General features: G+C 46.8%; 1 protein-coding gene across 2 annotated transcripts in view; it reads right to left on the bottom strand.

Annotated features, from left to right (window-relative positions):
• Positions 1-16,143: 16,143 nt before the first annotated feature.
• SH2D4B (SH2 domain containing 4B) overlaps positions 16,144-25,327 on the bottom strand; it is an 88,654-nt gene continuing 79,470 nt past the window's right edge. Inside the window, exons 8-9 of one of the 2 annotated variants that reach the window (XM_044239942.1) lie at positions 20,632-20,852; positions 16,144-16,566 (exon numbers count right to left, since the gene is read on the bottom strand). In XM_044239942.1, coding sequence (XP_044095877.1) covers positions 16,474-16,566; positions 20,632-20,852 — 314 coding nt within the window. In that variant the 3' untranslated portion in view covers positions 16,144-16,473. The remainder of the gene's footprint in view (positions 16,567-20,631; positions 20,853-25,327) is intronic. The other variant, XM_044239943.1, reaches the window with a different exon arrangement.

The following is a 25,327-nucleotide window of genomic DNA, read 5'->3' as shown; positions in this document are numbered from 1 at the left end:
TCTTCGGATTTCCTGTTTGAAAAGCACAACCCGGTAGCAAAATTACGAACAATGAGTATGTGTGCATCTGAGGTCACGTGGTTGACATAAGACACATCTCGAAAATACACCTTAAATTTTGATCAACTCTATTGGCAGAAACTATAGATCACCCTTTTAATTCTTTGCATGAGAAATGACAATTCTATGGAGAGATGATCAAAGAATATGAAGCCAAAAAAAGTAGGAAGTTGTGAAATAGTTTAAAGGTGTTTATTTGGTAAACATGATGCCATCCTTCTAGATTTGAGGGTGTTTGTGGTATTTGGCCATTTATTCAAATTTGTGTTTTTTAGTGATTTCTTTTCATATTTTTAAATACTCACTTTTGTACCCAGAAAAAAACTTAGGCAAAAAAAAAAAAAAAAAAACAGTGAAAACTATAAAATAGATGAATTAAGGAGTGATAATTAGCTTTGCACAGTTTCATCTAACAAAAAAAAAAAAAAAAAAAAACCCTCCTTGAAATAGTGTGTTCTCCTGGGGCTTTTTAATTATGGCTTCATAGAACGTTACAGCTTCCAAAGACCTTGGAGGTAGGTCCTCAGAGAGCTGGGGAACTAAGGTGGGGAAAGGAACCGGGAACCAAAATCACACTGCAAGTTTGTGGCAGAGGTCGAATTAGAACCCAGGCCCCTTGGCTCCTGCCTCCTGGGGCGTCCTGGGGCGTCCGCGATTACAGCCTGCCAAAGAGGTCTGGGCTCCTCCAGGCTTTAATCCCATCGTTTACTCAGAACTACGCACACGTACAAAAGCCCCCTCCACCTCTGCGCCACAGAGCTACAGAGCCAGGTTCTCCAGGCGGAGAAAGCAGGGGATCAAGTCTTTCCACCTCGGCCTGATCTACTCCACAAAAGACCCTCCATGTTGCCAGGATCTGAGCTTCCTCTCTGTCTTCCTGCCCCTAGAGAAGCTGGCAGAGGCGGCAGGCGCCCCCTGCTGGCCAAGCCGAATAAAACAGGCCAAGTGGCCCTCCCCCTTAATGATTTGACCTCCAAGGCCCTTGGTTTAAAACCTATACATAGCAACATGGACGGGACTGGAAGAGATTATGCTGAGTGAAATCAGTCAAGCAGAGAGAGTCAATTATCATATGGTTTCACTCACTTGTGGAGCATAAGAAATAACATGGAGGACATGGGGCGATGGAGAGGAGAAGGGAGTTGAGGGAAGTTGGAAGGGGAGGTGAACCATGAGAGACTATGGACTCTGAAAAACAACTGAGGGTCTTGAAGGGGTGGGGGGGTGGGAGGTTGGGGGAACAAGGTGGTGGGTATTAGGGAGGGCAGGTATTGCATGGATCACTGGGTGTGGTGCAAAAACAATGAATACTGTTATGCTGAAAAGAAATTTAGAAATAAATAAATATATATATATATATTTTTAAACTATACATAAGGAACGCCTGGGTGGCTCAGTCTGTTAGGCCCCTGTCTTCCGCTCGGGACATGATCCCAGGGTTCTGGGATGGAGTCCTGCATTGGACTCCTTGCTCAGTGGGGAGCCTGCTTCTCCTGCCTGCCACTCCCTCTGCTTGTGCATTCTCTCTCTCTCTCTCTCTCTCTCTGACAAATAAGTAAAAGTTAAAAAAAAAAAAAAAAAGTAGCGTAGCTCAGAACAGTGCCTTGAAATTTAACATAAACAGACCTGTTCACCTGCGGGTCTTGCTGAAATGCAAATTCTGATTAGCTGGGTCTAGTGGTGGAGCCTGGGACCCTGCGTTACTAACAAGCCCCCCAGGTGGTACTGTTGCTGGCTCAAGGACCACCCTTGAAGTAGCAAGATTGTGGATAGAAGTGCATGAACTTTGGAGTCATATGGAATGGTCTGAACCTCAATTTTCCCACTTACCAGTTACATGACCTCAGACAAAGGACTTAATGACCTTGAACCTAGAAAATTCCAATATTTGTAAAATAGTCATGTCCCCACCTACCTCACTGCATTTTGTATGGATTAAATGGACACCATATATGTGAATACCTAGGATCGTATCTGGCATGGAATGGGCAGGCGTTTAGTAGATGATGACGATTACCAGTACTAGTATGTGAATTTTCTCCCAACAGGTTCATGTCCTCAGCAGCTCACTGCTCATGGACACTAGTCAAAGGCCTCGATTCACACAAACGTGGAAATCATAGTATCTCACACTTATGGATGATGTCATTGTCATTTATTAGCCTCCTCGCAGCCAAGATTAGATCCATATGTAACCGCAAGCCTTGAGGCTTTGGGCCATTTAGAGCTGGATCCTTAATGGTGTTCTCAGGCGTCCCTGCTGAATGTACACCTTCTCTCACATCCAAACTGGAAAGACACAGAAGAAATAAGATTGATGCCTCATCAGCACACTGGAGGTGAGCCATATTTCACATGTGATCCAGGCAGACACTGGAACGTGACCTGCAGATAAAATCCTCAGTGAGCCCACGGGGAAAGTCTCAGTGCTGTGGAGCTAGAAGGTCTGGGTTCACATAACAGCATCCACATTCTGTCATTGGGCCACTGCAGAAACACCTTTAAGTCCTCTGAGCCCCATTTCCTCTCTGTAAAATGAGATAATGAACACAATGCATCCACATTAGGCATAAAATAGGAACTACTTTGAAAATTACCGTCCCCAAATTGATCTTTTAAAAAAGAAAGAAAAAGAGGAAGGAGGAGGAGGAGGGAGGGAAGGAAAGGAAAAAGGAAAGCAAGGGAAAGAAAAGGAAAAAAAGAAAAGAAAAGGATGAACCCTAAATTAGCAAGACAGGAAACAACGTGTGTTGGAAAGGATGTGGAGAAAGGGGAACCCTCTTCCACTGTTGGTGGGAATGCAAGTTGGTGCAGCCTCTTTGGAGAACAGTGTGGAGATTCCTCACGAAATTAAAAATAGAGCTTCCCTATGACCCTGCAATTGCACTCCTGGGTATTTACCCCAAAGATACAGATGGAGTGAAAAGAAGGGCCATCTGTACCCCGATGTTTATAGCAGTAATGGCCACGGTCGCCAAACTGTGGGAAGAACCAAGATGCCCTTCAAGGGACGAATGGATAAGGAAGATGTGGTCCATATACACTATGGAGTATTATGCCTCCATCAGAAAGGACGAATACCCAACTTTCATAGCAACATGGACGGGACTGGAAGAGATTATGCTGAGTGAAATAAGTCAAGCAGAGAGAGTCAATTATCATATGGTTTCACTTATTTGTGGAGCATAAGAAATAACATGGAGGACAAGGGGAGATGGAGAGGAGAAGGGAGTTGAGGGAAATTGGAAGGGGAGGTGAACCATGAGAGACTATGGACTCTGAAAAACAACCTGAGGGTTTTGAAGGGGCGGGGGGTGGGAGGTTGGGGGACCCAGGTGGTGGGTATTGGGGAGGGCACATATTGCATGGATCACTGGGTGTGGTGAAAAAAACAATGAATACTGTTATGCTGAAAAGAAATTTAAAAAAGAAAAGAAAAGGATGAACCATGTTGTGTCACCTTGGCCCCTCTCATGTCAGAGGAGTTGGAATTCAAGGTAAATCAGGGCCTTTTCTCCACAGTTAGTCCAGGACCTAAGGATCCAGGAAGTTAGGGGTAGTAGGTGTAACAGAATGTTTGTTTGAAAATAAAATATACTACAATTTATTTTATGGCTAAAGAGTTTTGGTCACTGAGCATTGAAGGCCCATCTCCCCATCTGGGTTACATTTAGAAGGAAAAAACAACAGAAACATAAGGGCCATCTCAATGGCAGAGCCCATGAGATCCTTCTGCACTGGCCTCTACATCCCTGACTCCATTCCCCATAAACATCAAACTTTGGGGGCGCCTGGGTGGTTCAGTGGGTTAAAGCCTCTGCCTTCGGCTCTGGTCGTGATTCCAGGGTTCTGGGATCGAGCCCCTCATCGGGCTCTCTGCTCCACGGGGAGCCTGCTTCCTCCTCTCTCTCTGCCTGCCTCTCTGCCTACTTGTAATCAATCTCTGTCTGTCAAATAAATAAATAAAATCTTTAAAAAAAAATCAAACTTTGTAGCTCCTAGTGCCCTTTCTACCTCCAGGGCTCTTTACATGCCCCCCTTGTCATTGCCCTCCATCCTCCTCAAACTTTTGACCCAAGGACCAGTCAGGGCTCTTGGCTGCAACCAAATCTGCCTCCAGGTGACTTAAGCAGTAAAAGGGCCCATCAGAGGAGGTCAGGGAGCTCCTGGTATCACCAAGAAACCTGGGCAGGGGGTTGGGAACAAAGGAAAGCACAGTCAGAACCATGGCCAAGATCACGGTGCCAAACAGCCCGGGGTGACCACTCAGGTGCCAACACCAGCCCCCAGAAGCCATCGGGGTGTGCCCCGCCAATGCCACCACCACCCCCCCACAGGCTTACTCTGCCCCAAAACTGTCACCATTACCAGTCCAAGACATGTGACTCCTTGGCTGCAGTGCCAAGTTTCAGACTAATCTGTCCAACTAGGTACGTCTGAGGGAGTTAAATTGGACTTTCCAACGTCCGTGGTGGGACATGCAACCTGAATCAGAGACAGACCCACACAGGTAAAGGCTCAGATGCCAGGCAGTCAGAAGACAAAAGACACCACACCGCTTCCAGAACACCATGGCGGCCCCAAAGCTTCCCTGATGTGCTTTTCTCCCGGGATGGGTCCTACACATACTTTCACACACACAGTCCGTCATCTGTGCTCCCAGCACCCCTTAAACTTAATCATTTGGTTTTGTCTTTTTTGGACAAATTTTCCTTGACTACCCTAAGACAAGCTCCACAGAAGTAGCCCTAAAGAAGAGGAGTGGGGTACCGGCAGTTTACGAAGGAGATTCTCCTGGGAAGATCAGTGTGCGGAGAAGGGAGGAGCAGAACAGGAAGAGGAAGAAGCAAGGAGGAGATCTCAGGCAAAGGTGAAGCAGAGGGTGGCTTCAAGCTGACCCTCAGAAGAACTCAGGACAGTGTCCTAAGCCTCAGAATTGTCCCAACCCAAGACAAGGGGCTGGGCTCCCACATGCCATGCCCCACGGACATTGACTAGTGGCAGCCAAGGTGGGAGAAGGAAAGTGGGAACATAAACTCCAAGGTGCATCCTTGCAAAGTGACTCCCATTACCCAGTAGAGTCCTTCAAGAAGAGCAGCAGGGGCCATGCTGGTGGCTCTGTCAGTTAAGTGTCTGACTTTGGCCCAGATCATGATCTCAGGGTCCTGGAACTGAGCGCCACCCCCCCTCACCCAGTCCAGCTCTGCTCTCAGTAAGGAAACAGATTCTCTCTTCCTCTCTGCCCCTCCTCCAGCTCGTGCACTCTCGCTCACTCTCTCAAATAAATATAAAAGGCAGCAGGTGTAAGCTTTAAAAGAATGCCATTGAGAGCAGTGATGGTAAAATGGGGTCCAAGGAGGTAGAAGAGAGTTCTGACGCCGTCTGCTCCAATGACCCCACTAGACTGGGAGTGCCCCTTGAAAGGGCTGCCCGTGGTTGATTTGTCCCTCTGTTCCCAGGACTCCACATAGAGCAGAAAATTAGCAAGCATCCAGGAAATGTCCAAAAAGTGAATAAGGGCGTAGGATGGGCGTGTATGCTTCTGGGGGGTAAAATGAAGCAGCAGAGATGGGCACAGACCCAGACAGGGGGTAAACAAGCACAGGCCAGTGATTCCAATCTGAACCGTCATTCCCTTTATTGTCTTGCAGGTCCTGGCCACACTGTTTCTGTCCAAGGAAGGAATTCTTGGAGTTTCCAAGGTCAAAGTACTCCTGTCATTAGAAAGGATCCAGTGTGGAATGAACACACTGGAAGGTGTATTCCCTCTAGAAGTTGAACAAGCATATGGAGTTCTCAGACACAGCTAGCCTACAACTACCCGCCCTCGTAGGAGGAGGAAAGAAGCTGGAGCTAATGCAGAGGGCTTCCAGAAGTCCCATAAAATACCCAAAGGACACAGCCAATTTGCTATAGCAGCTCACTTCTCTTTACCTACTAGCAAGTGGAAGATAGGACTGGACAGGCTCATAAGCCCCTGACAGATGTGCTTTCATGGGAGAGCCCCAGGAGGAATTCATCCAGGCTGACTCGGGAAAGAGGGCTATTTTTAATCCTTTTGCCTTTGAACTGGCAACCTCAGAAAAAGAGCAGAGCCCCTGGGGCAATCTCTCTCACCCATTTTAGGATAAAGAACCAGGGTGGGGTGATTTAGCAAAGGCACGATTCCAGATGCTAGAGAGATCTGGGACCTTCCAGTCTGAGGCACGGATGTGGCAGACCACCATGAAAGGGAACCACCAAGTAAGGTCCTCCATAGGGTCACTGTGGCCCAAGTCGTGTCATCAGCAAGTCAATGCTTTTACCACTGCCATTGGTTTCTGGAGTTCATGGCCACAGCAATGGTTATTTTTATATGTCAAATGATGGTGCCACAGTGCCAGATATATGGTCAAACACTATTCTGGATCTTTCTGTGAGGGTATTTTTGATGAGATTAACTTTTAAATCAGTGGACTTTGAATAAAGCAGATTCCTTTTCATAATGAGGGTGGGCCTCATCCAATCCGTTGAAGGTCTGGATAGCACAAAAGACTGACCTCTCCTGAGCAAGAGGGAATTCTGCAAGCAGGCAGTCTTTCAGCTGAACTGCAGCTTCAGGTTCCTTTCAGGTCCTCCAGCCCAATAGCAAACCCTGCAAATTTATATAGAGAGACAAAGGCCACATGAATGTACCTAGAAGGATGGACCCAGGAGGTTGCACAGAGTCTCCGTACATCTGGGTATAGAAAGCTCAGAAAGCAGACAGATTTTTTTTCTTGGGTGACTTTGAGAGAAGGTGGACCTGCTGGGGCTCTGAAGCCAGAACAAGACTATCAGTAGAGGCAGTGTGAATTTCACGACTGGAAACAAATGAGAACATCCACCGGGGTCCGGCAGGAAAGCAAGACAGACCCCATCATCGGATAGGGCTACATCTGGTGGATGTTGACTGGGAAGGAACATCTCCAGCCAGCCCCAGCCCACACCAGGAGGAGTCACCAATCCCCTGATGCTGTTAATCCATCCAACGAGGAAGACAGGATTGTGAATTGACTGATTTTTAACCTGAAATAACCAAGTTTAATTCTGCAGATTGGGAACTTGACATAAACTAGTTTTAAATCATAAAATTAAGGTTTCATTGCTTGCTTGGATACCTGAAGTCATGAAGACTGTAAATGGCATCATCCCCAACAATACAGCGTGTCCACACTATCCTGTGCCCCATAGAGGGGACACTTAACCTCTAACACATAGAGTCCCCATTTCCTTAATATATACTGATATGGAGGCCCCAGGCCAGACCAACAGTATCAACATCTCTAGAGCAGGAACACTGCTTGTCTGTCTGTCTGCTTGGTTGCTTTTAAGATCCCTGGAATATTGTCATGTGAGTACATTTCAGACTCTGGTCACTGGTCTCCAGACACTGGAGACCATCTCAGACCTTCCTCTTCGTGCCTGGCTTGTAATCCTGCATAGAGACAATTCGCTGGTTGGACAGACATAGCAGACCATTGAAGCTCTTTCCTCTCGTTCCTTTTATGTTTTCTGTCCTCCTGTGCTGTCTGAATTTCACACACAGTGGTATCAGGCTCAGCCAGAAGTTCAAACTATAGTTAAATTTCACTTCTTTCTAATTTTCCAGAAATCACACTAGTAATTCAGCCCATGCTCAGACACACCAATGAAGAAATGACAACCGTCATTTTGCATGGTCATCCCCTGGTCTTGCATAAACTGGAAAGTAACTGCACGGAGAAGGTGGGCAGAGCTGCCCAGTAGGTGGGCCCCAGTCTTCCCGTTCCTCCAACAGCAGGGTCTGGAGGGACCTGCACGGGAACCTTTGGCCACAGGCTCAACTGAAGAGCCTCTAGAGATGCTCAGAGTGTACTCTCCAGATGTGTACTTCTGATGAGCCTCCCAAATCTCCTATTGCTACTCTATCTTTGGAGACCCCGAGAGGGGTCAAATGGCCACAGCCAGGACAGAAACGTACTAAGAACGGGTTCATTACTAAACACAAAATCCACCACAAATTCTATCAAAATGGGGGTGTCGGCAGCCCACCATCCCGGAGCCCAGGGACCCCTGCCCCGCTGACTGTCTCCTCAGGTATGGAGGGAAAGGTCAGGGTCACCTGCACAGAAACACCACAGCCAAGTTTAAAAGCCGGAAGTTAAATAATGAGATGATGGTGTCAGCCTTCAAAGCAAGATGAAGAGGGCCATTAACAGACTCTGTATGAGGTGCTGCAAAGTTGACAGAGGCAGATGGAACAGGAGAGCAGGCAGAGATATGATCTCTGAGTACATAAGCAGACCGAGGTTGGTAAGGGAAGCTGAGACAATGTTGGACTAACGTTGCCACCCAGGTGGACCTTTGGTCCCCTCTACACCTTGGGAGGCCCGCCTGGGTAGACTTCACCAAGAACTTCAGACCCTCTGGCATTAGGCCAGTTCAGTCACTGGTCAGGCTGTAGAAATTAGAGGGAGGAAGGAGGGTGAAGTCAGGGTATTTATTTATGGCCCTGGCAGCCTATCCTCAAGGTCACCGAGGCTGGCTCTGTCCCTGGACACAGCCCTGACTCTCAAAATGGCCAGCTGCATGTGTATCTCCCTCCTCATACATAGTGCAACTGCTTCCTCCCCATCCTGGGGGGTGAGGGGTGGAGGGGCGCGACAGCTACTAAGCCACAGGTCACTGTTTCCAGGACAGCTCCCCTGCACCCTCACCTTTGCAAATGAACCTCATCAAATGACCCTGTGTTGGGGCTCCCCGCCTCCTCCCTATTAGGACTCTGACTAACAGAGACACCAACGTCCGCTAGATCTTTTCCTGGCCACTCTCAGGGTCTCTGGACAAAGACAGATGACATACCCAATAGCATCAAAAAATGATTCCATGAAGAAGTAAAAAACAAGAGACAAGAGAAAACGCCCATGAAATGTGTCTCTAACTTTTTCTCCTTTCTTGGGCCCCCACCATACTTCTGAGTACAATTGGCTAAAAAATTAGTGTTCGGGGCTTTTTTAAATTGCTGGGACAAATGGTCCCTCCCTCAAACCAATAATTGAATTGCTTAATTGAGAACATAAATCTCTATTGTGAATAGTGACATTCCTCTTTAAGGGCTCTGTGTGCTGCATCTTCCTGCCTGGACTCCATTGCTTCAGAGACGTGTCAGGTAAGTGCTTTTAACGCAAAGTATTCCTCCCCTGGTATGCACTAAGTAATAAAAGTTAAGTTGTTCCTAAAATGATTTTGCGTTTCTGTTTCAGCTATGAGTTAGTGTCTGCTTTTTAAGGTTAAGAATGTGTCTAATGCAGAATGTCATTAATTAGTTTCCCGATGGCCCATTTGTTCAGGGATTCCATGCCTCTTGAACAAATTGCTACACTGTTAATGGAAAACGGTATTTTGTTAGGCAGACTTGGGGAGGTGTTGGTTTTGTTCCTAAAACAGTATGCTAGAGTCAGACTCTGGGAGACTAGCTCACAGATGGGTTTTGGGGTGGTGTGTTTTGTTTTTTTTTTACTTACTTATTAGAATACTAATTTTTGTAATGTTTTGGCCATTCTGTTTGTTCTGTTGGCTTAGCAGTATGTCCTACTTTTCAAAATCCTTAGAAACTGAAAATGAGGGGAGAGGCTTGATTACCCCAAAGAACTTTCTGTAGTTGTGTTCAACAACCCACAACCAGTAGAAATATGAGGCTGTGATGAATACCCACCCCACATATAAGGGGGTGGGTCCCTCCTCTCATCAAATTCACCAGCAGCAGCCCTGGGAGAAAAAGAACCATCACGAAGGACAGTCATCTCAGCCAATCAGAAGAAGTCCAATGGAAAAACCTACCGAAACTCCAGGAAGACATGAGAATAAATGAGAAATTACCCAGAGACATGCGCAGAGGACATGAAAGGTAGTCAACAATATAAAATTTGATGAAAAGATTCAGAAAGAGAGATATAAGGAGGGTGTATGCTGAATTTTTGGTCAACACCCAAGTTATAGGCATGAACTGCTGTTGCCCCATAGGCTTGCAGAAGTGTCCAAGGCGCTTGGCTAGTGGCTGAGAATCTGGGCAGAATGTGTCTCTTGTGATGAATTTGGTTGTGCAAATGTTTAGTCTGTATGATAAAGGTGGGGTGCAGGATAGTATGCTGAAGGGCACCTATCAGGACTTCATACACACACACACACACACACACACACAGCCCATGTCTGGGTGTGAACGACCCCTGTGGATCATATTTAAGGCTTTTAGCCTCACACGCACATGCACAGACACTGACACACCTTCACACCTCTCTTCCTTTGCTGATACCCCTTGTTTCCTGTTTGTGGCAGCCCCTTCTGTCCTCCTTCTGCCACTGGTAATCCCAAAGAATTACTCTGCCTCCTCCTGCCAGCAGGGCAGGGGAGGGGGGCAGGTGGTCGAGGTGTCCAGGGAGGAAAGAAAACCCTTAGCAAATGGGTCAAGGGTCCCCCAGAGATGAGCTCTGCTGGTCTCCCTGTTCTCTAGGGCATGGGGGCTCCTCAGGGCTCCCCTCCTCCAGCTTCCCTGGAGGGGCTCCCTTTCAATGCTGGGCCTCTGGTCTTGGGTGCCCCTGGGGCAAGAAATTTCCCTTCAGAAGACCGCCTGGCACACCATTTCTGAGTCGGCTTGTGACCCTGCAAGCTCACCATGTCTTGCTTTACACAGCCTCCAGGGGGGCGAGCTCAGAGCTCGGGCAGGCGTGAGTTCATTCTGTGGAGATGAGGCCGTAAATGCACATACTATTATTCACGGGAGGGCCTTACACAGCAGCTCTCAGCCCGGTCAAGGGGGAGAAGGCATTCAGCGTTTATCAAATGCTTATCACAGATCCCATGCTTTCCAGAGATCATCCTTTTAAAGCCCACCCGCTAAAGGCCTCCCAAACACACCCGTAACCAAAGTTAGGTTTATTAGCTTGTTGCAGAAGGACAGCCCGTACCAGAGGAATCATGGAACATCTCCTAAGGTGGGAGTTAGGCAAGATTACTTATTAAGATAGGGAACGGCTTTGGCGGGGACTGGTCCAAATCTGTAAACTTGGGACTTGTAGAGCACATGGATCCTACGATACAGACTCATGTTCATAGCGGGATTATACCCAAAAGCCAAAAGGCAGAAGCAACGCCAGTGCCCATTGATCGACCCATGGATAAAGAAAATGTGGTGTATACCCACAAGGGGCTATTATTTGGCCTTAAAAAGAAAGACAATTCTTACACATGCTACAACTTGGGTGAACCTTGAAGAAACACGCTAAGTGACAAAAAGCAGAACAGGGAAATGATTTCACTGAAATAAGCAACATGGAGTTATCAAATTAATACAGACAGAAAGCTGAATGCTGATTTCTGGGAGCCAGAGGGATGGGAGAATGGGGAGCTATTGTTTAACGGGTATGGAGGGTCAGTTCTGCAAGTGCTCCATGGACAAGTGGTGGCAATAATTGCATTAAAACGGTCCATTTTATATTACATAGATTTTCCCACAATAAAAACCAGTCCTTCAGAGTTACTGCCACACTAGCTCATCCGATGTCCTCCGAGAACCCATGGGTCTGTGCAAACTGGCCAGGAGAGTTCAAGCTCAGTGTCTGTTGCCTGCTATGGCTTCACTGTCTGTTTTGCGAGTCATAGAACAGCTTTGCCAAGACGAGATTTCTGTTTCAATTCTCAGCACGCCCATCTCACGCTTGCTGGTAGCAGAGATACCTCGGGCATCTTCCGTCTCCTTGGCTTGTTTGTTTTTCTGTTCTGCTTGAGGACTGAAAGGGGTGGATTCGAGATTTCAACCCAAAGCAGCCATAATGCTCAGCCTGGGCTTTTCAGCTACAGGGCTCCTGTAAAGGGTAAATCACGTCTTTGAAACCTGCAAAGTCCATTTGTTCCTAATCCCTAACAAACACAACTCGACAACATCCACTGCTCCATGTGTAATAAAACACACCAGTAAATATGGCATCGTCAGACCTCCGGGACCTTGTAGATTGAAATGGCAAAACAGATACATACACAGTTAAGTGCAAGATGCATGGTAAATTCTAGAAAGCAAATGACTCTATGCCCATATAAAGTATCTGTATAACTGTGATAGGACCAGCTTGCATTGGGTTAAAATCCTCTGACCAAAAAAAAAAAAGGAGCCTCCTATTTGGTTACTTGAGAGGGATGAGATGTAGCATATTTAAAATGGGAACACTACCGGAACTGTAACACATTCACTTCGGCTTCTCTGAAGTATAAATATGGTGTTAGAATCTCTCCTAAGAGTAGATTTAGATCAAGCAGAGCAAGACGGCAAAATAATTCCTAACATATGCACATAATTTAAAACCAGGGTCAGCAAGCTTTTTCTGTAAAGGGCCAGATAGTAAATATTTTAGGCTTTTGCAGGCCCTACACAGCCAACGACTTGGTGTCAACAAATGAGTGTGACTATATTCCAATAAAACTTTCTTTATGAGTGCTGAAATTTGAATGTAATATAATTTTCACAGGTCATAAAATATTATTCTTTTTAATTTTTTCCAGCCAGCTGAAAATGGAAAAACCACTCTTGGCCCTCAGACTGTAGAAGACAGGGCAGCCAGCCGAATTTGGCCGGTGGCTGGAGTTTGCCTCACCCAGCTTTCGAAGCTTGCTTTTCAGAGTGTGGCAGACAGGCCAGCAGCATCAGCAGCACCTGGGAGCTTGTTAGAAACCCAGCACCTCTGGGGCGCCTGGGTGGCTCAGATGGTTAAGCCTCTGCCTTGGGCTCAAGTCATGATCCCAGGGTCCTGAGATCGAGCCCCACCTTGGGATCCCTCCTCAGCAGGAAGCCTGCTCTTCCCTCTTCCTCTGCTGCTCCCCTGTTTGTGCTCGCTTTCTCTGTCAAATAAACAAACAAAATCTAAAATAAAAAAGAAAGAAAAGAAAAGAAATACAGAACCGTCAGCCCCACCCCAGAGCCACTAAAGGAGAATCCGCATTTTAAGTTCTAAACTTCCCTATGCCTCAGTTTCCCCATGCACAAGATGGAGAGGATAGTCTGTCTCCCTTGGCATGACTGCAAGAATGACTATCCACACCCACATACACACAGCTTAAATAGTATTCGTCACTACTATTACAAAATCTCACATTATGTGACAGTTGACCCTTGAAAAACGTGGGTTTGAACTGTGCAGGTCCACTTAGATGTGGACTTTTTCCCAATAAATAAGGTACAGTACTATAGATGCATTTTCTCTTCAGTATGATTTTCTTAATAACATTTTCTCTTCTCTAAATTACCTTATTGTAAGAATACAGTGTGTAGTATATATGACATACAAAGTAGGTATTAATTGACCATGTTATCAGTAAGACTTCTGTCAACAGTAGGCTATCAGCAGTTAAGTTTTGGGGGGAGTCGAAAGTTTTATGTGGATTTTCTAGTGCACCCCCACATGGTTCCATTTTTTCAGCCACCGTCTGAGACAGGCATGGTTTACCGCATTTCACAGAAGAAAATGTGGCCCAGAGAACTGAAAACGCTTGCCTAGGGTCACAAAACAAAGGTCCTTCTGGCTTCAAATTGAGTCCTGAGGTTAATGAAGGGTTCAAGGGTACAGAAGGGGCCTGCACTCCCCAGGAATCGGGGTCTTCCTGTCCAGGGCTCCATTCTAACCCTGAGGAGCCGCTTTCCAGTCCATGCCCCTTGGACCCTCGCAACGCAGGTGTCCAGCTCTCCAGCTCTGCCACTCCCTGCCCGGGACCCCAAGTTACCCTTCCATTCAGTGACATTTATCTTCCACTAACTCGCATAGTATTTTTTTACAACTTCTCTTTCTAGTTCTAGACTGTAAATTTTCTCTCTGCTGAGTCTTGTAGCTGACTGACTATTTTTCATTATATTTGTAGGGCTCAGGGAAAAAAAAAAAAGGCAATCCCTTTATTTGAGAATCCTGACATTTATTAGCATAATAAAACTCTCAAGATGAAATTGCAGTTTTCCAGACAGTAATTTCATTTGCAGGACAACTTACAAGGAATTTATTTTAAGGCCAGGTAAAACCTAAAATATATGAGACACGCAGAAAAGTGCAGGCCCCAAATAAAATGAAATAAATGTGTTAGGCATAGAAAACTCAGCTGTTGTCTCTCACATATTAATTAGGGGTGACAGGAACAACAGCTCAGGGGTTCAGGTTCTCAGCCCGGCTTGCTCGGCTCTGTGAGCGGCTGCTAGTGCTTGGAATAAGAAGTTTCTTCCAACACCTTGAAAATCATCACACCATATTCCCCTGCCACGTCACTGCTAAGCCCAAAATAATTGTTGCTGTTTCTGTGGTTCTTATCAGCCATCCCTCCCATTTAGACGGAGCTTTCATTACTGTTCATTTCACTGACCCACAAAAAAAAACTAAAGGCAGCCACACAGAATATCCTCTTCTCTGGGAGACCGAGCCTCCTTCGTGAGGCTGAATGTCTTGCACAGTCACATAGCTTGTAAGCAGCAAGACTAAAACTAAAACTCGTTTCCTTGGGAGATACTAGAATAGAAGTATCTATTAGAAGAAAATCTAACCATAATCGGTTATGGTTTTAAAGTACTTTGGCATTCAAGAAGGAGGCTCCCCCCTTCATTTTGTTTTATTCATTCGGGGGCCCTGGGAGAGAACAAGAGAGAAGTCAGGCTGGGAGACTGACATTATTGGACACATTTGGATGATGGGTCCTTACCTTGGCTTGCCTCAAAGGCAGAGCCTGCAGCAAATGCCTATATTCAATTCAGGGGTGGCCAGCCCAGAGGAGCAGGAGAGGGGAGCAGAGGAGGAGGAGGGGCAGATGGGAGGGGGGTGGACCTCATCTGGTCACTCTTCGATTTCATCATCATGAGTTGCTCTGTCTTGCAGAACGATCTTCCCAGAGGTTGTCGGAAGAACTGCCTGTCGAAACAGCCCACCAGCCGGAAGGAAGGGGAAGAAGAAATCTACCATCTGCTGTCCCCCATTGATCTAAGGTACACCATATGCAGAGTTCATGGCCCTGCTCTTGAAGGTTGCACAATGTCTTCGGCATCTGCAGCAATAGGAGATGAGGGGCCCAAAGCACCCCATGGGCAAGGTGGCTTTGGCTCAGCTCACATGAAGCTGACATACCCCATAAGGGAGAACAGCATCTATGCAGAATGACTTGCAGTGGTAGTGACCAGGGTGAAGCAAGTGGCCAAGGACATGAAGAGTAGGGGAGGCAGCAGGTGAAGGAGAGCATAAGAGATGTGGTACATGACTATCAAGTAAGATACACCTGTCCACTGACAAAGCACAGAGCCCATCCACCCTTTCACTCCCACCAAATATGGTGCTGCCAACATTAAAATACTAGTAAGTCCAGGGTGGGGAGTTGAACACAATTCTGCTTGATTCCATTATAATATTCCCCCCATAACATGCTCTCTCTATGTCTATAAACATGAGAACCTGAATATGCATGAAGACACTTCCCTGAAAGTTACAGAAGAGTCACTGGGAGAATCTCATTGAAATGAAAACCATACTCAGATTAAGTGAACGCAGGATCAGACTCAAAAGGACCATGAAGGCAGAAGTAATCATACGGGTAACCTGTATCAAGAGGGCCAAATCCTAGAGAGCAAAGGCTTTCTTGGATTTATAATTCATCCCAGGTTTGAGGCACATCTATGGGAATATACAAAACCACTGCTTCAATATCACAAAACCAGGGTCAAAATATGCTTCCGAGACCGAGGATGGGTGGCCAAAGAAGAGGCAAATAAAGAAGACAGGGCAGTATCAGCTGCCTGTTCTGGAAGCTATGTCTCAGAAGCCTTAGGTAATTATTGCAATGATAAAATCAATGAGGGCAATAATGTACATCATAAAAGATGCAGCATCTATATTTTCCATATAAATCCTTTGCAATATTTCGTCTATACTCTCCATGACTTTATAGACAGAACAGGTAGGAAATAACTTACTAGAAAAAACTGATTAGTGTTGGAAGGCTTTCAGAAGAGCTGTATTCATTCCACAAACATTTATTGAATGTCTACCACAGGTTACATTCAGAGTTCGGCACTGGAATTATTTTGGATTATTAAAACATGACCCATGTGCTCTGAGGGCTCAGCTTAGGGTGGCCATGGCAAATAGGCTTCATTCTCTGAAGTCATAACTAAACTCTTCTTGAAAGAGCTGCATCAGCTAATAGCAATTTCTGTCCTCGGCACAGGGATGGGGACCAATAGCACGTATATTTCATATCCTTTGAGACATACTAATCTACTTAATCCTCTGGCTGGTGGTGGTGGATCTTCCGGAAGGCCATAAGGATTTGAGCCAGGAAGTTCTTAAGTTGAGTTCAAAAAATGGATACCCAAAGAAATTCAACTGGTAAAGGGGAAAAAAATCACTCAAATAACAGATGGTAGTCTGGTGGGCTGTCCCTCTGTCCACAGGGTTCCTGCAGCAGCTCTCCCCCTGAAACAGTGATAATTTCCTCCTAAAAGGAAAAACAAAAGGGAAGAATTACTTGTAATCAAGCAAGGGAAATAAACATCCACCAGAGAGAGGCCAGTTCAAGATAGAAAGTCTATGAATATGTATCTGCCTCCTCCTCACTCAAACTTATAGAAATGACAGAAAAAAAATCTACTTTTTAAAAAAGAAATAGAGCCATATTTGGAAAATGGAAATAAATCCAATATGGGAAAATAAGAAGGAAGGCCATCAACAAAGATAGGTGTTGAAGAGTACTTGAAACCCAAAAGACCTACAAGATGAGATTATCAGAGGAGGGAAGGTGAGGCAGGGGTTGGAGCAAGTTATCAGAGGGGCTGGGGAGCCCCAGGCTGCAGATGTCTTTGACTCCACAGACCTCCACAGTGAGGAGGGGAAGACCGGAAGTGAGGAGAGGCCCCGCCCTCCACTGGAAGGCCAAAGAGTCCACAAAAGCTCAGACTTTCCATGTTGGAAAGATGAGTTACTCACTGTCAGCAGCAGCCCTTACGGCATTGAGAGAATGGATTCGGGAAACAGGGACTATATCCATTGATGGATATGCAGGAAATTCAAAGTTCAGACACCAACTCATAACTCAAAATGTGTACATACTTATGGAAAATTATAACCATACAAGAAAGATGTCAAACTCAACAACAGAACCGACCCCCCAAGAAAACATCAAGTTTATAAAAACAAATGGTAAGAGCCTTTGAGGGATGGGTATTCATCTCCTCAGTGGAATAAGAAGGTAAATCATCTGTGAAATAAGAATGGGCCATTATTTACGGGGCACCAGGGCGGGACAGCTTATTAAGCATGGGACTCTTGGTTTCGGCTCAGGTCATGATCTCAGGGTCATGAGATCGAGCCCCGTGTCAGACTTCACACTCCATGCCCCCTTCCCCTCTGCCCCAACATGTGCTCACTCTCTCCCTCTCTGTGTCCCTCAAAATAAATGAATAAATCTTAAAAAAAAAAAAAAGAATGGGCTATTATTTTTTTAAAGAACCTATAAATGAAAAGAATACCCACTTAAATAATAAAAATTAAAATCTCAGTAGAAAACCTGAGAAGCAGAAAAGACATAACTGAAGCTCAATTTAGTTGCCAGAAGAATTGACACGTCGGTAAGAAAGGAGACATCTAAGCAGAAAATGGACAATGGACAGGAACAGACGATCCACAGAAGAAATTCAAAGGGCCATTAAACATATGAAAAGATCCTCTGTGTCAGGAGTAATTGGAGAAATGCAAGCTAAACAACGGTGAGATAGAGCATCTGCCGATCTGATGGGAAAAAATTAAAATGACTGATAATCCCCAGGGCTGGCAGCCGTGTGGGGAAACAGCCTCATCTAGTTTTGGCAGAAGCATGAGTTGGCACTCCATTTTTGGAGGGCAATCTGGCAGATCTTTTCAAACGAAAACGTGCATCATCCTCCATCCAGCAATTCCAATACGACAGATCCATCCTAGAGAAATACTTGCGCCTGTGCCCAAAGGGACAGGGACAAGCAAAGCTCTGCAGCCCTGTTTGTGATGACGGAAACCTGGAAGCTATGTAAGTGGCCATCATGGAAAACCACAGGGCACGTGTGTGGATGTGATTGGTACGTGTACTCAGCACACGCAATTCCATAACAGCCAACGTCCTGATGACTCACAAATGTCAGCTGTAGTGCCGTGGCACTTTACACAGTGATATCTCAATGAAACCTCCCAGGGACCCTAAGGAGGTGCATGCTGTTTGGAAACCCATCTTACCGGGGAGAAAACTAAAGCACAAAAACTTTAGTAGTTGCCCAAAGTCACACACAGCGATGAAGTTGGAATGTAAAATTTAGCAGCCTACTTCCAGTGACCATGCTTTGAAAAAACACACATAGGATATATTGATCCTGCTAAAAAATCAAATTGCTGAGCAATTGGTAAAGAATTATCCAGTTTAATCTCACCCCACTATCCTTATTTTTTAGAATTCTCCTGTCTAAACAAGTACATTTCTGTACTCTGGAAAATCCTGTCATTTTTTTTTAAATCTCCATCCTATTTGGTGTATTTTTTGGGTGGAGAATTGCATTAAATGTATAGTTCAATTAGAAAAAAAAGAATTGCCAGTTTATGTGGAAAATAACAAAACTGTTTTCCTTATGTAAATTTCTGTGTTAGTGCCCAGGAAATACTTGAATAGTTACATGGCAAACTAATACTTCAAGGTGGAGAATGGAAATGGAGATTTGAAATGGACAAGGCATTCACCTTGTATTGTCCTTGATTATTCTTAGAATGTAATCATAAGTTAATTATGTAATTAAATCTTTAACATATACACACTGACCAGCAGATCTCCACATGGGCATAGATGAACCCCCTCTATAGTGTAAGAAACTACATCAGAAGTCTCCAAACCTATATTTGAAAGAGGATAAAGACCTTCAAAGTCTTCTGTTATAACCTTCTGATGCAGGAACCATAGCATAGCATCTCTGAGAGATGGACTTTTCCCTGTGCCTGAATACTTCCAAGGACAAGAAGCTCATCACTGCTCACAGCAGCTTATAGTGGGCAGGGAAACCAAACATCATGGTACAGAGGAAAAGGCACAATCTTTAGAGGCAGATGGCCTGAGGATTAACTCTTGGGCCATGTGGTGTCAGCCATGAACACTTAGGGAAGCTACTCAAGCTCCTCGGCTTTGGTTTCCTGATCTATGAAATGGGACTAGTCTGCCTCCCTCATAAGGCTGTCATGAAGAGGAAGCAAGAACATGGATGGACAGCACCGGGCACGATGCCTGACGCAGAGAAGATGTCAATATCCATACACACCCTCCCTGTCTCTACAGGGAGGGTGTGTGTGGATAACAACTCCCTAGAGTTGTTAGAAAAGCTCTTCCCAACATGGGTAGAAATCTGCCCTAAACCTGATTAGTCCAGTTTTCCAGGAGTCCTGTCCACCCAACATCTAGACATTTGTAAATGGGTCATTTTCTCTGTGCTTTACTCAGAAGGTCAAGTCAAGAGCTGTCCATAGAGCCCTGGGGACATCCATGAAGAAAAAGCAAAACCAATCCAAGAGTCCCTATCACAGCAGAAACCCAGTGAGACGGTGCAGGAATTCTGTGACCCTTGCTACAGATGCAAATCTCAGGAAGATGGAGAGCGACCAAGACTCTGTTTCTAGGCGTCTCTCTCTCTCTCTCATCCTTGTGACTCACTGAGTTCCACCTCTGGCTTTCTCCCAGTTACTACTGTGCTGACAGTCACAAAAGAAGCAACAAAACAAAAGAAACACAAAACAGTAACAAAAGTTGCTTCTGTCTACGTACATAGTTTGGAAGGCACCATCTTTCCTCATGAGATGTCTACAGTAGGGGGACAAATGACAAAGAGAGTTCTGGAAAACAAGAACTTCCACACCACTTCACAGTTACAGAGTGCTGTTGCGGACATTGACTCATTTATCGGTCATGGGATCTGAACTATTATTTACATCCATTTGCCGGGTTAGGATGGTAAAGTTCAGTGAGACTAAGGAACCTGCCCAAAGTCACACACGTACCACACATGTACGTATCCTTGTAGTTGGAACAAGAGACGTGGTAACTCTATTAGAAAAGCTTCTCAAGCCACAGGGTTGACGGCTAAGTTTCAGCTAATTCTACAAAGCTGCCAGAGGCCTGACTAGAATGTCCTCAAGCAGGACATCCTGGGGATGAGTTTCAGGTGGGCTGTGGGCTTGGGCAGAAGATGGGTCAGCTAGTCCCAAAGTGTTAGCAGTAGGGAGCACTCAGAGACTTGAGGTGAGGAGAAGCTTAGGGACCAGGGCTGGAGGTGCTTGCCTTAGTCAGAGGGGAAGCCAGAGAAAAGAACAGCAGGCCCCAGAGCCTATCTGGACAGTCTCTGCCCTCTTCCACCCTTCCACACATCCCTGTGATCCTGTGGACCTGCTAGGCTGCCTGCTCCCTCTCCACCCCATCTCTTGGAACACCTGCAGCCTGGTGCTCCTTCACCTCACATTTCTACCAGTTCTAGCTCCTGACAAGCACCCCTCTGAAGGATACCTTGTGGAAATCAATGAGATCCGTGAGCGTTGCATGGCGATTGGGGTCCACTCCCAGGAAGCTGTAAAAGTCCGCAGAGGCATCCACAAGAAAGTGCTTGAACCCTTTCTGCAGGCGATAGGAGAGGGTGTAACCCCAGATTTTCTCACTGACCCGGACCAAAAATGCTCCCTCTGTCATGTTCTCGAGGAGATCTTCTGCATCTTCTCGGCTAATAATTCCTGATTTAAAAAAGAAAAAAGAAAAAGTCAGTAGATTCGGCAAACTTTTCCCCTGCCACTCTCCCAGACTCATCCCTACCCCTCATCCTGTTTCCATGATACCAGGAAAGAGAGGGCTTCGGGAGCTGTCCAGCACTCGCCTCATTCCACCCAGGACTCATCTTGGCCTAGAGCAACCAGCTGTGAGCCTGTGGGCAGAGTTTCTATTAGGACCTGAGTTTAGCACGCTTTCCTCCAAATTAAGCCTCACTGATTTGGATTAATTGGGTAAGCAAAGAATTAGTAATGAGCAGGAATTAGAGCATCTATCGATTACAAATACAAGTCAGCAAGCACTGCCCTGTGGAGAGCATTGAGCCCTGCTTTAATGACAACAGCAGAGTGACTTACAGTTATGACCCCGGTTATCTTGCCAGGACCCATAAGTGAGCACCTGGAAACAGTAGGTCCTCTTAAGTAAAAAGACCTCCTCCGCCCACCTGTGGGCATTAGGAAAACAGCTCAAAATTTTCTCGGGTTCTGCATTCTTTCATGATGATGATGTGGGTCCAGACCTGGAGTTGATTATTTGTCAGTGGCAATCCCCAAAAAGGATTTTAGGGAGATGCTCTTATCTGGGTAGAGCACAGGAAGCCATGTGTGGAGGGATGAGCCTGAGCCTCGCAGGGCAGGGCAGCGGGAAGAGGGCAGAAGCCAGAAAGCCTAGGTGACCTGCTCAACCTGCGTTCATCTGGGCGACGTGAGGCTCAGCCAACACCTTGACTTCTCCAATGCCCTCTGACGTTTAAGTGATTCATCATCTTACTCCATCTATATCAAGGGCACCTTATGACTTTCAAGTCAGATAAAGAATTTGAACACATTAACTGAGAAACACTGTGGAAGTGTTGGCTACTGTTAATCATTTTTGAGGGAGAGGAGAAACACACGGTCCTTTTTATACACCCACTTGGTTACCCTCTGCATACATGCAATGGGATCATTTACTGATGGTCACGTAGCAAAGGGGTAGAAGGTAGTTGAGTTATTGGTCCCTGTGACCGTGAGAGGGACTACATACTTGTGACTTCTCCCCTCCCCCCGCACCCACGTGCCACTCTCAAGCTTTCCTGTGGGTACTCCCTGCTCCCCCCACACCCCTTCCATTGCTCTCCTATTTATGGGAGGTGTGGCAGAACTTTCCCTGTGCCCAAAGCAGAGGACATAGAGGCCACCCCGTTGTCACATATCCCCCTTTTAAAGACAACCAACACAATTGGGGCTCACCTCTGTCCTCCTTGCCTAGAACTTATCAAGAGGCAATCGAGCGAGCCACCCTTTCCCCAGCCAGGCGCTATTAGTAGGAAACTAGGGAGAAGGGAGGGGGAAGGAAGTGGGGAGCCCTTCTACCACAGGACACCTGAAGAATCACGTGCAATTTCCCCATAGGCAGGAGGATGCACGCTGGGGTTGCTCCGGGGAGGATGTCCGTGCCTTCTGCCAGGGAAGCAGTGCCAGCCAAAAGAGGACCAAGATGGTCACCTGGAATCTGTCGGAAGACTCAGCACCATCCCTCACCCACCTCCCTGCCCCAATGCCAGAAAACCTAGCCCGTAAAGGAGACCGCTGTCTGGAGAAAAGCAAGAGGAGACAGAATAGAGCCATGGGCCGGAAGGAAGAAGGACCAGAAAATGTCACCCCCTTCTCCACTCCACCTACCTCAAGCTGAAGCCCACACCAGACTGAAAACTGGGGAGGAGAGAATTGTTCCACTGGGCAGGAGACTGAACAGTCACACCTGAATAGTACCTGACATTTTAATATCTGAAAGCTAACAGTAACACCAAAAGGACAATATCACATGTCTGTGATCTAAAACCTGTGAATGGCCTCCCTGGTCTCTGGCAGAGTCCAGGCTTGGGAATGAGAGACACTGGGCTCTGGGACCACCCCCCCAACACTCACCCACCCACCTCTCCAGGCTCATTGCCTCACTCACCCCATGCACCATTGCTCACTGCTTACTACAAGACCCCCAAGTGCAGAAGCTTCCTGCCGGTCCCCAGCCCCCTTTGTCCCAGCGGACCCTGACTCCTCTTGTTCTCTCCTGGGAAGCCCAGGCTTCCAGTCACCTACACTCTACCTTTGTGCAAGTGAGAAACGGAGGTCCCTCTGAGTGGTAGAATTTGAAAAGAATGCATCTCTGGGACAAAATGGCCAAGCTCACATTTCCACATTTTGACTCCTCCTCCCTGCAACCAACCCCCTTGGCAGGGACCCTTTATTCAGTGTGCAACCTGCCCCACCCTGCCATGAAGCCATCCCTATCCTGGGAGGCTGCACCTGGAGAGCCACCTTTGAGCTCTCATCACACCTGCCCAGAGGCTCCAGTGTATTAGTAAACAGGCTGTGAAGGACTTGAGGATAAAGCCTGTGGCAGCTGCTGCTCAGTCTTCCCTCAAGAGAGACTCTGCTGCCAGGAAGTGTCCAGAGCCGACAGCCCCCAGCAGCTGCTCAGGATCCACCGCTGAAGCCTGCTCTGCCCCCGGGGGCAGGAGGGGGTACAGAACCCAGTGCCCTTGACTCAGAGCACTCCTTTGTATCCTTCATGGTGCTTTTTCCAGGAAATCGCTTGCACTTCTGCTTCCTAGAAGACCCAGACTGACACTGAATGCTGACACTTGTGCCCCAAGCACCTGGAATGCTGGGGAAGGAGAGGCTTGTTTGGAGGAGTAATCAAGAGCATGGACTAAAATCACAGCTTACTTGGGGTGCCTGGGTGGCTCAGTTAATTAAGTGCCTGCCCTCAGCTCAGGTCATGATCTCAGGGTCCTAGGATCGAGTCCTGCCTCAAGCTTCCTGCTCAGTGGGGAGCCTGCTTCTCCTTCTGCCTCTGCAGCTCCCCCCTGCTCATGCTCTCTCTTGCATACTCTCTCTGTAATAAACAAAATCTTTTTAAAAATAAAAATAAAATCACAGCTCAGGGTCCTGTTCAACAGGTGGCCTTGGGCAGGTTATTCAAGCCTCTCTGAAACCCAGGGCAGTGTCCTCATCTGCTAACTGGTACCATTAATCCTTCTACGGTGTAAGGTTGTTTGAGCCGATGTTAAATTAATGTGTGAGCAAGCTCCCCACAGTGCCGGAGAGCATAACTAGTTTGCCTCGGCTACCCCAAGAGTACCACTCCTGTGCCACAGTGGGATGTCACTTCGTCCTGGAAGCAGCCATGGTCAGGGCACTGCCAGGCTGTGCTGCCCACACCCATGCACCCAGTCCCTCCAGAGGCTGCAGAGGGTGACTTCTGATGGGGACTGCTTGAGTCCCTGGGCCCCAGCTACACCATCCCTAGCAGACTCTCCAGGTGTCTGGGATAATAAACATCTGTGTACTCTGCCCCCCACACTTTGACACTTACCTAGAAATCAAAATTATAATTCGGCCCAAGACCAAAAGTAATGAAGCCTCATAGTTCAGGATGGCATAGACCCTTCCACAGAAAACCTGAGCCCCAGGAGAATCAGTCAATGGCTAGGAGGCCTGAAGGTCACTTTCAAGGAGAAGCTGTTACACTTTCCTGCCCATCCACGCTCTGCCCTCCTCATCTCTCCCTCTCCCTGGATCGCCTCTAAGCCAAGTGCCCTGGGAACAAAGCTCTAATCACACCCCATCCCATCCCACCTCCGTCCCTTCTAAACACTCTATGACCTCTTGGCTACGGAAAGGAGGGAGGGCTTCCCCCAACCTCTTCTGACTGGGGAGCAAGCACACTGCTCCCCAGGGATCATGGAAACTTTCTGCCTCTGCCAATGACCAGGTCTGGCAGCCTTCGTACACAATGTTCCATGGTAGCTGCTCTGGAATGATGACTGGAGAATGCAACTGTAGGTCCCTTCTGAGCCAGTTCCTACCTGTCAACAATGGGAAATGTAGTTTTTCCTATAATTTCTCTACTTCCTCCCTTCAACAGCTGTGTAGGAGCCAAGCCCCATGCTGGGTGCCTGGGAATCAGCACTGCATGAAAAACAGTTCCTGCCTTCCAGAAGCCTTGACTCTGGACAGAAATAAAGATCAACCGATTTTTTTTTTTTTTTTAAGAAAAGGCTCACTGTAACCAACCAGTGGTGCTCAAGGCCCCAGGAGCTGAGGGAGTGCCTGGGGTAGGCACCCCACACAGCTCTGGTGCCAAGCGTGGGAGGGGCAGCTGTACTGAGACCAGAAAGGTGAAAACAGAGGTGCAGAGGCAAGGATTCATTGGCAGAGGGGATTAGCGACTGGTTCCTTGTGGCTGGAGGGAAGGCCAAAGTAGGAGCCGCGTGGCACCAATGGTGAGAACCGTAGAGGTTGGCAGGGGCCAAGCCCTCAAGAGCTCTCCATACCGTTAGAAGGATTCTGGACTTAATTTCGAGGGCAATGAGAAATGACTCATGATTCCAGAGAATGTGAGTGTGTTCAAGGATGGATAGATGGCCCCTGGGGGTGCGAACTGGAGGCACACA

This window comes from Neovison vison, chromosome 2 (genome assembly GCF_020171115.1).
Source record: "Neovison vison isolate M4711 chromosome 2, ASM_NN_V1, whole genome shotgun sequence".
Classification (NCBI taxonomy): Eukaryota; Metazoa; Chordata; class Mammalia; order Carnivora; family Mustelidae; genus Neogale; species Neogale vison.
This window is presented reverse-complemented; position numbering and strand designations above follow the sequence as displayed.